The 13,966-nt window shown below is 41.5% G+C and overlaps 1 protein-coding gene across 2 annotated transcripts in view; it reads left to right on the forward strand.

Annotated features, from left to right (window-relative positions):
- The first annotated feature begins 2,659 nt into the window (after positions 1 to 2,659).
- The window catches only part of PPP2R2D (protein phosphatase 2 regulatory subunit Bdelta), a 47,962-nt gene continuing 36,655 nt past the window's right edge, over positions 2,660 to 13,966 (forward strand). The window contains exons 1-2 of one of the 2 annotated variants that reach the window (XM_020786089.3): positions 2,660 to 2,799; positions 3,080 to 3,172. In XM_020786089.3, coding sequence (XP_020641748.1) covers positions 2,793 to 2,799; positions 3,080 to 3,172 — 100 coding nt within the window. In that variant the 5' untranslated portion in view covers positions 2,660 to 2,792. The remainder of the gene's footprint in view (positions 2,800 to 3,079; positions 3,173 to 13,966) is intronic. The other variant, XM_020786090.3, reaches the window with a different exon arrangement.

Genomic DNA, 13,966 nt, shown 5'->3' on the forward strand with positions numbered 1-13,966 from the left:
TTGTGGCCATTCTGTAAAGAAGATGGCAACACTGACTTTGAATAATGTTGTTGTTGTTTAGTCCTGTCCGACTCTTCATGGCCCCATGGACCAGAGCACGCCAGGCCCTCCTGTCTTCCACTGCCTCCCGGAGTTGGGTCAAATTCATGTTGGTAGCTTTGAATAATACAATATAGTATATTCTATATACAAGGTGTTAGGATGCAAGTCTGTTTATGAGACGTATTTGTTTATCCCATTCCACAATCCTCAGTAATTCTGGGCAGTCATTTCTTAAACAAGTTTTTACCTGGGCCTTTAAAAGCCTCACCCCTTTGTAATATTAATTTTGTTGCAATTTTCTATTGGCCCATGTTTCACCATCCTGAGTCTTACAATAGTTGTTAAGCTGGGAGTTTTATGAGGAGGTTTTGCTTTCCACTTCTTTCTTTCTTTCTTTCTTTCTTTCTTTCTTTATTTAACTTATATGCCGCCCACACTACCCGAAGGTCTCTGCGCGGCTTACAGCATTTAAAATACAATAAAAAGGCAAAATAAAAGGACAAAATAATTAAAATGCAATTTAAAATATATATTCTAAAAATTGCCATCAGACCCATAGCTGATATTATTTCAGTTAAAAGCCTTCTGGAACAGGAAGGTTTTGAGCTGGCGCCGAAATGTCATCAGCGTTGGCGCCAGACAAATCTTAGTTGGGAGGGCATTCCATAGTCTGGGGGCAGCTGCCGAAAAGGCCCTTTATCTACAAGCCCTCCCTCTTATCTCCTTAAGGGACGGCTCTTTCAAAAGGGCCCCCTGGTTAGATCTTAACTGCTGGGTAGGTTCATATGGAAGGAGGCTGTCCTTCAGGTATCCAGGGCCCAAGCCATTTAGTGCTTTATACGTCAAAGCAAGCACTTTGAATTGGGCTCGGGCAGCAACTGGTAGCCAAAGTAACTTAAACAGAATCGGCTTGATATGTTCCCTAGCGGCCCCACCACTCACCAGCCGCGCAGCTCGATTCTGGACCAGTTGCAGTCACCGGACCGTCTTCAGAGGCAGCCCCACGTAGAGCACATTGCAGTAATCTATGTGAGATGTTACCAGTGTGTGTGTAACTGTCATGAGACTCCGCTCGTCCAGGTAGGGCCGTAGCTGGTATAATTTCCGCAGCTGAAGGAAGGCGCCTCTGGCCACCGAGTCCACCTGGGCTTCCAGTGTTAGACTGGGGTCCAGGAGCACCCCCAAGCTGTGGACCCCATCCCTTAGGGGGAGTGTAACCCCATTCAGGGCAGGGAAATGGCCCTCCAACCTGTCCAGTGAAGCACCGACTAACAGCACTTCCGTCTTGTCTGGATTGAGTTTCAATTTATTAACCCTCATCCAGTCCATTATCAGGTCCAGACACAAGTTCAGCACAGAAACTGCCTCACCTGGATTCGTGGAAAATGAGAGGTAGAGCTGAGTGTCGTCAGCATATTGCTGACTTCTCAGCCCAAACGTCATGATGACCTCTCCCAGCGGTTTCATGTAGATGTTGAACAGCATGGGGGACAATATTGAGCCCTGATGAACCCCATGACATAAACACCATGGGGCAGAGCATCTTTATGTTGTATATTTATCTTATTTTCTTGGAAGCTGCTCAGAGCAGTCGCTTATCTACTAGATAGGCAGGGTATAAGTGTAAACAAATACAAAACAACAACAACAACGGTTTACTGCCGAAGAAATGTCATTCTTTCTATACACAGAAGCTTGTTACTACTACTCCTACAACAAATGTCATTCTCAGTCCTTCCATTCTAGATCCTGGGGAAGAGTATTAAATTACTACCCTGCCATGAAATTCAAGGTTTTACAATTACCCTGCCATGAAATTCAAGGTTTTACAATTTCCGGGATTTGTTGACCTCGTGTTACCAAAATAATAACAATAATTGTAAAAATTCCCTGCCTTAGTAAGGATGTTTAGTGGGACGTTGAATCTCACATTGGATTCAGTGACACTGACTTCCAAATAACCATTCGAAGAATTGAGCCGGGTTGTAACTTTTAAAGATACCCGCTTCCTGACAAACCTTTGTAAACCCCCCCCCCAAAAAAAAACAGCAGGACCCTGGTGAAGTCGCAAGGTTACTTCACTTAGCTGACTCTCTTGAAAGGTTTATATTATTATCTTTTGTTTAGGAGCGTATTTCCACGCTCATAAGGGAGCCAGCCTTGAAGTGCTGTCGGTTGTTAATAGCACTCCCGATTCGAGGGTGGAGAGAAGAGCCGCCCGTAAGCAATCCTTAGCCTCATTTCCTCTTCGTGCCGAGACCTTCCGCTAGTAAAGGGGGGAGGGAGGTCCATTCAACCCTCAGGCAGACACGTGAAGAACCTTCACACGCCTCACCCACGCAAGGGCGGGGAGGAAAAGCTCCACTTGGATCTTCAAGGAGTTAGCTGCTGCTGCTGCTGCTTCGTCGTCGTCCTTTGCCTCCGCCGGCTTCACACACACACACCAACCCCCCCCCAGCCCGCCCCGCTGGCTCCCGCCGCTTCCCTTCCCTCGACGCTTCCCTCCGCCCGGCGGAGGCTGGCAAGGGAATGACGTCACCGGATCAGGCTGACCGGCAATGGGCGCCATTTTGAAACCCCCAAAGCTCCGGCGGCGTCAGCGCTGGCGGTGGCGGCCGCCACAGCAGGAGGAGCAGCAGCAGCAGCGGCAACAGCGGCGTTCGTAGCGGCTCTCCTCCCGCCCCGGCCGCTTCTTGTGCTTCGCGGGCTTTTTGCAGCCCACTCTCTTCGCCCGGCGCACACTGCACGACATGGCAGGTAAGGAGGCACGCGTGGTGGCTGGGGGGGCCCAGAGGCGGCGGCGGCGGCTCCTCCGTCTCTGGCCCCGGTCTTGGCGGAGGGGGGCTGGCCGGCCTGGTCTGTGGGCCTAGGGACGGTGGAGGGCGTCCTGGTAACCTAGCGGGGCTGTGCAAAGGAATCACGCCGAGCCGCTGGTCTCAGGGCCTTGGAGGAGCTGTGTGGCGGCGGCAGCGGCGGCGAGGGTGGCTCCAGGGTCTGGCAATCTCCGGTGGGGCTCACGGCGCTCTTTCGTCTCCAGCAGGGGTGGCCGGCGGCGGAGGCGGCGGCAGTAACGATTTCCAGTGGTGCTTCTCCCAGGTGAAGGGGGCGATCGACGAGGACGTGGCGGAAGGTAAAGGCAGCGTGGAGGGAGGGAGGCACGGACGGAATGACCCTGGAGCCGACAAGGCCGCCAAAGGCCTCTCCCTTCCCTTCCCCTCTTCTCCCTGCCACCTTCCTAGCATTCAGCCTCTCGTGATGGGGACGTTTGGAAAAGCCAGCGATGCCCCCCCTTTTTAAGTAAAGGTTCCCTAAAAGCCCTTTTCTGCTCGCTCCCTCCTTCCCGTTCCCGCCTAGTTGGCCTTTTACTCTCTGGGCAGACTTCCTCTGTTCGGGATGCCGCAGGTCCTTGAGCACATGATGGGGTGGGGATGGTCCCTAATCTCTTGAGGCCAGTCAGGAGATGCTGGAGGTGCTGGGGTGTTTCAACAAGAGCTTTTAGCATCTGACAGACAATTCAAGGACTGCCTGCTCACCTGTTTATATTCCTCCGCTCCTTCTATTCCTCACACCTTTCCTTGGAAAACGTGTAAGGGGGGGGGATTGCAGAGTCTGACTAATTGGCTGCCATCACTGCATAGTGCATAAAACAAGCTTTTTAAAAAAATGTTCCAGTGAAATAATAGATAGTGGAACAAGATAGTCAGAAGAAAAAGGGAAAGTGGCAGGTGGGGGAGAGTAGTTTGTCAAAGCTGTCAGGTTTCTACCTAATGATATTGGGAGGGGTGCAATCTCAGTTGGGATTAGTTTAACAGACATACAAGTTTTTCTCCCAGCCCTTAATGAATAAGTTCATTCAAGTGAATCTGTTTGGTCTGCAAAATTGCTCCTGTTTAATCTTTTACATGTTTACTCAAAAGTGATCCCGAGAAAGTAAATCTGCTTAGAATTGTAGCCTAATTGTTACTATTTTCATTAACATCGCTGCTATTCACAGTGTTCTTCTTCATCACTTTTTGAAATCATAATTGTTCAGGTTGTTCTTATTATATTCTCAAGTACTGTCACAAAGAGGGCTACCTTTATGTGATTACTTTTTTGCTGATGTTATTGCTTTAAAATATTTTTTAAAGTTGTAGAGCTCCTTATTTCTTTCATTGTACTTTCAAAATATTTTATTCAAAATTGTGACTTTTGCCTTGTGTGGGACTGAAAGGTTTAGTTAGGGTGTGGTCTAGATCAGTGGTTCTTAACCTTTGTTACTCGGATGCTTTTGAACTGCAACTCCCAGAAACCCCAGTCAGGACAGCTGGTGGTGAAGGCTTCTGGGAGTTGCAGTCCAAAACTCCTGAGTAACCCAAGGTTAAGAACCAATGGTCTAGATCACCAGTGGTCTAGGCACTGGAATTTTAATGATACTCTTTAAACATAGTGTATTGCTTCGATGTTTCAAATGGGTTCAAATTCTGTGACATTATGTAAAGATATATGCAGGTGATACATCTTTCAGTGTGTTCTTAAACTGCTTCTTTTCTTGAAAGTGCATTCTGCAAAATGATACAGCTTGACAAATCCTTATTTTATTTGCTGTTTTAGCACAGTCTTCTCTGAAACTTTGTGTTTACTAGAATTTGCAATATGGGAAAAGGTAGAAGAAACATTTCACTTAAATGTTGCTGCTCTCTAGTACAGTAAATAACGTTAACTAGAATCTTCGACATATGTACTGATTCTAATATTGTTTTTAAGGTTTGGTAGTGATACTTGATAGCCTATATATGGTTCTGTATCTGAGTGGTAGGCACCTACAGAACATTGTTAAGGTCTATGCACATTCTTATTGAACATAATATGTATGTACATAAAGACTTGTATTTAGAGTTGTTTATAGCAAAGCAGTGTACTACACACACTGCATTTCTCTACCTTTAGATATGCTGTATCTAGTTTTATAGATCAATATCTTGGACTAGACAGATAGAATCCATAGCTCAAATATGACACCTTTTACAGAAATACTTTCTTTTTTTCTACTGCAAATCCTTTCATGTCCCACCCTACTCTAGGGGGCCCTCTACCTGTCTGGAGGATGACTTTATTCCACTAACAGATTTATTCTCCCCTTCTCGATGGAAAATTTTGAATTTCATCTTTAGATATATGTCTAGAATGTCAGCATATTATAAAGTAATTAGCCCTGATGTGAATCAGTTTACTGTTTTTTAAAAAACCTTCCATCTGCATTATTTGAAGGAAATTGGTAGTAGTTTGACTTTTCTTAAAGTTGGTGTTATGTAAAAAGGAGCAAACTTGATAAATTAGTTTATCAAATATTGTCAACTTTAGTTTTTAGAACAATGTTAAAGAGCAGATTAGTGTGCTAATGACAAAATTTTTAGAAGGTTCTAGGTTCCAGTTCTTGTTCTTTCCAAAAACGTTACCATGTGTCCTGTTAAATGATGTGGAAACAGCTTGTTCACACATGCATTTGAGATATTTTTAGCTTGTGGGCACCACATAGGCAGTGGAAACTAGGCTATATGACTTAGGAGGGGAGGAGTGAGAAAATTTTTCTGGTGACAATTACATAGTTGGGCACACCTGTTACTAAATTGAACTTTTCTCTGTGCATTATCCTTTACCTGCAAGTCTGGATAACAGATGCCTTCTATCAGAGTATACTTAGATCCAGTTAAAAATTGGCTATCATTTGCACAACAGCATAATTGATAAAATAGTTTGTCGTGATTAAACATACTGCCAGTGATCAATTAATTGATTGGCGTGTTAACCCTGGATTTTATACATGAGTATTTTGAAATGCATGTTACAACTTAATTGCATTTCCTTATCATATTTTCCAAACTTTTAGCTCATGGTGTTACAGTAGAGAGTCATGTTTAGCTTGGTGGACTTCTCAGACATTGTAAATCACACAAAATTTGTTTATGGTTCTTTTCAGATATATTCAAGGCAATGCAGGTCAACCTACAATTACTGCCAAAATAACTACAGAATGTTCAAAATAAATTGAAAATAAAGCTGGTATCCAAACTAGATGTTAAAAAGAAAAATACCAGTCAAACAGTGAATCTAAACCAGTCTTTCAAGGTCAAATGCTATGAAAACACTCCAAATAAACACAAGTATGGAAATCACTATGAATGATTACAAAATTAAACTTTACTATTTAACACATGTTCTCCTCCGTTTTGACACCCTATACTTAAGGTGTGTTGGTATCAGTGTCTCATAGTAAATATACGCTTCCACTCTAGATTGCACTATGTAAGGAGCCTTATAGCACAATCCCATGCATGGCTAGGTAAAGGTTTCCCTTGACAATTTTTTTGTCCAGTCTTGTTCGACTCTAGGGAGCGGTGCTCATCCCCGTTTCCAAGCCATAGAGCCAGCGTTTTGTCCAAAGACAATCTTCTGTGGTCACATGGCCAGTGCGACTTAGACATAGAACGCTGTTACCTTCCCACCGAAGTGGTCCCTATTTATCTACTTGCATTTGCATGCTTTCGAACCACTAGGTTGGCGGGAGCTGGGACATGCGACGGGAGCTCACTCCGTCGCGTGGATTCGATCTTACGACTGCTTGGTCTTCTGACCCTGCAGCACAGGCTTCTGTGGTTTAGCCTGCAGCGCCACCACGTCCCTTCCATGCATGTCTATTCAACAGTAAATCTCTGTAAGTTTGATAAAATTGGTTTCTAGATAAGTCTATAGGATTGCCCATGCACTTGAAGATATGTGCCAAATTCTAAATTCATTTTATTTATTTTCATAGTAAGTCTTCACAAAGCAGCTTTCACTAACTTAACAAAAAGTTGCAGAGCATAAAATAAATAGGAATTTGTGTACATATCCAGAATTCTCCAACTATGCAACACAAAGGCATGTAATTTACAAGGAAAGGCATAATTCTGTACCATTAAATCTGGCTTTGTCAATACTTTGAAAAGCCAGAGTTTTACCACTTTTCAGTCTGAAGAACACTGACATCTATGTGGGTTGTATGTTCCATTCATGTTCAGTGTTGATAGTCGTCATTGCTAGGAGGAAGTGATGTGAAAACAATGTGATTTTTTAAAAAAAAATCTTAATGGTCAGTTAAAGGTACCATCTACTCTTTCATTTGTATTTATTCAGACAAGGTTCTAGTATGATTTTGATAGCCTGTGATGGATGGCATAGTACTTTGTTGTGGCTAATTATAGCATCTGAATGGGAACTTTTTATAGGTTGTCACTTTTTCCACATGGAGAGTTATGTCTAAAGAGAGGAGGCTCCTGCTCCTGATCGTCAATGTAAGATAGCTTTGAAAAGCTTCCTGTTTTACTGGTTACAGAATTCCAATTTGCTTATATTTGCTGTTGCCACTTTGCACATTCTATCCTATCCTGCTTTTGTCTTTGCTGCCTTTTCTTGCCAAAAATATTGCACAACCCTGCTTTTGCATCTCCTTACTCTTTAAAGCTGGGTATGATAAAAGGAAAAATCATGTTGTGCTCTTCCCTTGACAGAAAACATATTGTGGTTGTGCATGTAGCTTTTTGTATATACTGGTGGTAGAAGGTGCATAATAGGGACATGTCTACTGTTACTGTATAGCTGCTCAGTAAGCAGCAAATTGAGCCCTTGAGCTATATAAGAATATTTGTGTCACAAAAGGTACACTACCCACAGGCATAACACTTCATTTCAAAATATGCACTCAATCAAGCCCATCTTTTTTCTGTTAGCTATGCAAGATTCTCCAGTTTCATGATAAAAACATCTTCAACTTTTCAACGAAATCAGCTGTCTCCTAACCTATAGTTAAATATGCCTTTATACTACTGTTTTCCACTATGAAGTTCATAGTGGAACTGCATGGTCACCCATTATCAATCTTTTCATGGTGGGTCTAAAACAGTGTGGTATGCCATCATTATTTTTGCTCTTGCAAATTCTCTGGCATGTGTGGACACTTTAGAGTTGGTTGATAATTTTCCTTTACCAAAGTATAGGCAAAGTGAGTTAGAGCAGATGTAACTAGTGTAAAAGTACTACTGTTTCTTCTGTAAGCTGCAGTACAGTTGAGATCTTTCAGAGAAGCAGTCATTGTGCTTTGTCTTGAGCATTCTGGTCACTAGAGGCTGCTACCCCTTGCAAACTGAATTTTGTAGGCTACTCAGTAACATACAGGGTTTCCTTTGTGTCCCAGTGTTCCTGGGTTTCACAGATTGTTTATATATTCAGATTAAAGATTTAATTGTAATTAATCTATTAATTAATTAACTTGTTTTTTGGTTTTGGTTTTCCTTTCTCTATGTCAGATATTCAGTTTATTAGTCTATGTTCTCTTGCTTTAATATTAGCAGTACTAATTTATGTATTCCAATTAAACATTGCTAGATGTTTTACACAGATAAAATGGAAAAAACCAGGCCTTTTTTCTTGTTACAATTTAGTTTAATTTCACCTAATTGTTTAAGAAGTAGCTTGGTAGTTTAGGTATCTGGCTATGGAGCCAGAGGTTGGGAGTTTGATTCCTCACTGTGCCCCCTTGACAGGGACTGGACTCCATGATACATTGGGTCTCTTCCAGCTCTGAGGTTCTATGATTATTTTATTTATTTATTTTATTTATACCCCACCTATCTGGTCATTGCAACCACTATTATTATTATAAGTATAATCCAAAAGTTTCTCAGTTATTAAAAAGCATTTAAAAAAGCATAGAAGAATTGTATTATGATGTTCCACAATCTTTGCACTTTTCATAGGATATGCAGGATGACCATATGACCAGTAAATACTTACTATTCTTTCCTTTCTTTCACATAATGCAACAACACATTAAAATAATGATAAATTTCTCCCCAAAATATTAGCTGCTGTCCAAATTATATTTCTGTCTTAAGTAATATGAGCTATTTTCTTTCCGTCACAGTCTCAGCGTGTGTGTACATGATTCTCAAAGGTTCAATAAAATGTGTCTTCTGCCTCTCATTCCTCCTTCCTTAAATGTCTAAATGCAAGCAGCACTAGGAGCTGCTAGAATAAAGGAGAGAAGATTTGGCACATATGTATTCCATTGTGAATACAGCATATACCTAAGCATTTCAGTTTGATTCTTCTATATTACAGACCTCATACGTTCAAAAAGCAGCTTGGAAACAATTGATGAATATGTTTTTCATTAGCTTAATGTTGTCTGTTTCTCTAGATCATGCTCAATGTATTTTAAAATATTACACAAAATTAAATTAAAAAACTGATGAGTTGTTGTATATGAAATATTTTTACACTCTAGGGCAAAAATACAGTGGACATAAACATACCTGTATGCTTCCATACCTATTTTTTATGATCTAAATGGTTAGTGATGGTATTAGTTATATTTTCTGTGTGTGGATAAAAATTTGTGTAAGGGCACTGCATAGGCAAAGGCTACTTACTACAGAGAAACACTGTCTAATACACCAACTCAGAACTATGAACTTATTTGGACACAATATCAAATATGAGTATTCATTTCATGCAGGCAATTTATTTCCTACTACCAAACCACTCCCGTGAGTCTAAATACAGGCACAGGGTATTTAAGGTCAAAGCAGTGTTGCTGACTGAATCTGTGTCGAGACAAAAGCAGTACTGCTGATCTGATGGATCCTCACCTTTCTACTATCTCTGCTTTGACAAGTTATTGCTTAATTTCCTCAGTGTTGTACTGAGGAATGCACTAGACAGAAGATATGATACTGCCATGCTGTCTTCTCACTGTCTATTCTTACAGCCTCTTGTGGCATGCACCTTTGAAAATCAGTGAAGTTTGGAGTGTGCCCATCTTACTACTCAGTTAGATTAGGGAGCAGTATTGGAAATAATGCAATGTAAAAACTGAAACTGAATTGGGTATTCTCAAAGTGTTGAATATAACAAGTGTGTAGTTTTGTTTGTAAATTAACATTTCAGGACATATAATTATAGCTTTATTTCCCAGAAAAATCACCACATTTCCTTTAAAATACTCTCCTGTATAAGGTATTAGTAGAGACAAACCATTCAGGTAAGTTTTAGACTACTGATACAGGTGATTAGGAAACATTATTAAAAAGTAGTACTTGTTCAGTTATGTTAGAATTGTGGGTCTTTTTAATAGCTGGTATTCCACTTAACTTGCTAGAAGTCTCACAAAATTTTCTGCCTTTTTGTGATGGTGTATTTAGAATCATATGCTGGCAAAGTAACTTTTTGGGGTCTGAGAGCATCGGTCTCCCCTGAATTAATTGAAGCAGTGAAAACTATTTTTTCCCTTCTTATTTTAACTGAAAAATGAGCCTCACAATACATGTGTGCCTTCTCTAAGAGTACAGTATAATAATGCTTCAGAAAGACATCTAGAATCACTGGTTCCACTGGAACCAAGGGGCTCACTATTCCAAGTCTTTTAGCACTTCTGGGGGTGCTATTAGCTATGTTAGCTGGTTTTTCAAAGGAAATTTTGTGGAGCTATGTTCCCTCTAATTTTCATCCTCATTGTGTAGGACCCTTGCCCTTTATGCACAGGGGGCAAGGTTTCATCCAAAACTGGAACTAAATGGGCACTAACAGTGGCTGCCAGTGCACAGCCCCCATTGAGCTGTATAAGTGCGCAGCTTAGAAGGGAACATTGGTGTGAACCCATAGATTATTAGTAGAAGTATAACGGAAAACTTGGGAACACCTTGATTTTAGTGTACTGATGGTTAGTTTTGTACTTTTTCAGTGGGCAAATGACATTACTCCAACAAGTGTCTTCAGAGTAACATTTTATAACTAATATTAAAAAGGGGTTTGCTTGTTATAATTGTTGGCTGCCTTCAGTCTCAACTCTTGAAGAAAGTTGGCATATAAATACAGCAAAGCATACGTACGTGTGTGTGTGTGTGTGTGTGTGTGTGTGTGTGTGTGTGTGTGTGTGTGTGTGTGTGTGTGTGTGTGTGTGTGTGTGTGTGTGTGTGTGAGAGAGAGAGAGAGAGAGAGAGAGAGAGAGAGAGAGATTGACTAAAAATCAAAGCTGTGCCCTCTGCTGTGCATACTGCCTGGAGAGAGAGAAAGACTTGTGCAAGTCTGATGACAGATTGACTTTATAAAGTGTGAGTAATACTTAAACTACTTCCAAATGTAGTTCTTTGGGACAGTATTACTCAAAGCATGACCTTCTACAGTAAAAGTTCAGAAATTTTCAAAGTAGCTTTTGTATTAGCCTTGCTGCAGAAAGAACAAAGACTGATGCCAATTTTAAAGCCTAACAAGCTTCTTAGAGTATAAATATATTTGTTTTATTTTTGCTTCCATTAAATATTTCTCTAGAGATAACAGTACAGTGGTACCTCGACTTACGAACTTAATCCATTTTGGAACGGCGTTCGTACGTGGAAAAGTTTGTAAGTCGAAGTACCATTTTCCATTGAAATGCATGGGTATGGAATTACAGTGGTACCCCGCATGAGGACGATAATCAGTTCCCCTGAAATCGCTGTTAAGTGAAATCATCATCATGCAAAAAACAGTTCCCCATTGGAATGCATTGAAACCCATTTAATGCATTCCGATGGGGAAATTACCTCGTCGTCCAGCGAAGATTGCCCATTGGGAAGCCATTTTCCGAGTGCCGATCAGCTGTTAAAATGGTTGCCCTGCGAAACATGTGTCCGGAAAACACAGGGCAGCCCTTTTAGGATCCCGACGATCAGCTGCAAAAATCGTCGTCTTGCGAACAAACGGTTCGCGAAGCACGGACCTAATTGTCGTCAAATGAAAATCCCCCATAGGGAACATTATTTTGTGATCGCTATAGCGGGGGTCGTCGTTTAGCGGGGTCATCGTCATGCGGGGCAACACTGTAATCTGTTCCAGCATTTCAAAAAATTACCTTCAGAGGTCTCAAAGGGCTTTCCCCCCCAACATTGGAGGAAACCGTTTGAGAGCTCCAAAGGCAAAAAGGCAGGGATAAAGAGCAGGAAATTTGAATTTCTAGCCCTTCTCCCTGCCTTTTTGTCTTTGGAGCTCTCAAAGGGCTTCCTCCGATGTCGGGAGGGAAAGCCCTTTGAGACCTCCGAAGGTGCCAATCGTGGTGGCAGGGACCCCCAGGGAGGTCTCCCAGGGCTTGCCCGCCACCATGGGAGGCCTCCCTGGGGGTCCCTGTCACTGCGATTGGCGCCTCCGGAGCTCTCAGAGGGCTTCCTCCGATGTCGGGCGGAAGGCCCTTTGAGACTTCCGAAGGCAAAAAGGCAGGGAGAAAGGACTGGAAATTCGAATTTCCAGCCCTTTCTCCCTGCCTTTTTGCCTTTGGAGGTCTCAAAGGGCTTCTTCCGATATCAGGCAGAAAGCCCTTTGAGACCTCCAAAGGCGATGAACGGCTCCATTCGCAAAAAATGGCATTGACTTGCGAATGGAGCCTCGACCTCATTCGATGCCAATTTTTGTGAATGGAGCCGTTCGTAAATTGAAAAGTGGTATGTTGGGATATTCTTACGTTGAGGGCTGACTGTACTTAAAGAAGAGGCTGTGCAAATCATTTCAGCTTTGTCCTCTGCTTGTGGTCAGAGGCTGGTTTGGTAAAAAAGGAAAGCTTTAAAAATATTTCTCAAACTAAAATATCCATAGGAGATTGGTAGCCAATGGTTTTCAGTTGTGTAAGTATCTTACAAAGGTGGTGGATGTAGTAGAAAAATTTGACTATACAGGAAGGTAAAGCAGAGAGGGAAGGATTTTTCCTTAAGAAGACTGAAGGAAGCCAAACTTCTGTTATATTCTCAAGAGTAGCATCTACAGCGACCTACTATAATGTGTATTTGAAAGTAAAATCTAAGAAATTAGAAATTTATACAATTAAACTTGTTTGTGATAAAAAGGTGCTTCTTTTTCTTGGAGGTGGAGAGAAAAGTGCTATTTTTTAGGATAGCCAACTCTATCCAATCTGACAGTATTCAGACATATTGCACCCCACTATCCCTAATCAATAATTGCATTATTACAGTGTATTTCAGCTGGGAAAAAAACAGAGGAAGGAAGACAGTTTCAACGCTACAGAACACACTTCTGATGGATCCAATAACTGCTAAGCTTTTGGAGCTTGTTGGGTGACAATCCATTTGTCATGCTTTGGAAATTCTATTAATGTAAAAATTAAGCATTTAATTAACAAACAAATAATGTTGGTTCACTGGAACAAACATTTTCAGTAGTCTCCTTATATCTAATATAGAGCATCCACAAAGTCTCCTTATATCTAATATAGAGCACCAATGTCCCAAGCTGTAATATCATGTAAAAGTATGACCTAGCATACTTTGTTATTAAGAGTACTGTAAGTCTTTTTCAAATGAAGTTGTTTCATTGGTGTATACTCCACTGTATATCAACTGTATCAGGAGCCCACATCTGATACCATGTAGCCAAACGGAGGTATTATTTCTGAGGCTAAACATTCCCTGCCTTCTCCACTATGGGATTATTCATTATGTCTTGCAGATGTTTTCTTCCAGATACTTAAGAAGCAAATACAGGGATGCATAAATATGATTAAAAATAAATGAACAGACCAAATTTCTGTTATGTACTTATGCTGGTAAAAGGGAAATTATGTAACTTGCACAAGTAAATTAACATGTTTCCACTTGGATTCTTGGTTGTACATCAGTCTACCTGGTAGTTGCACAGTGAATAACCAGCAGTAATTTGCTGCAGCAAGTTTGCCATTTTTCTTCTGCTGGTCCAGCTATGCAATAAGATTTTGAGCATTATATTTTCATGGGAAGCCTAGTTTGTTTTGTAGAGCAGTGGTCCCCAACCTTAGGCCTCCAGATCTTCTTGGACTTCAACTCCCAGAAATCCTGGCCAGTAGGGGTGGTGGTGAAGGCTTCTGGGCGTTGAAGTCCAAGAACAT

Source organism: Pogona vitticeps, chromosome 3 (genome assembly GCF_051106095.1).
Source record: "Pogona vitticeps strain Pit_001003342236 chromosome 3, PviZW2.1, whole genome shotgun sequence".
NCBI classification, from domain to species: Eukaryota; Metazoa; Chordata; class Lepidosauria; order Squamata; family Agamidae; genus Pogona; species Pogona vitticeps.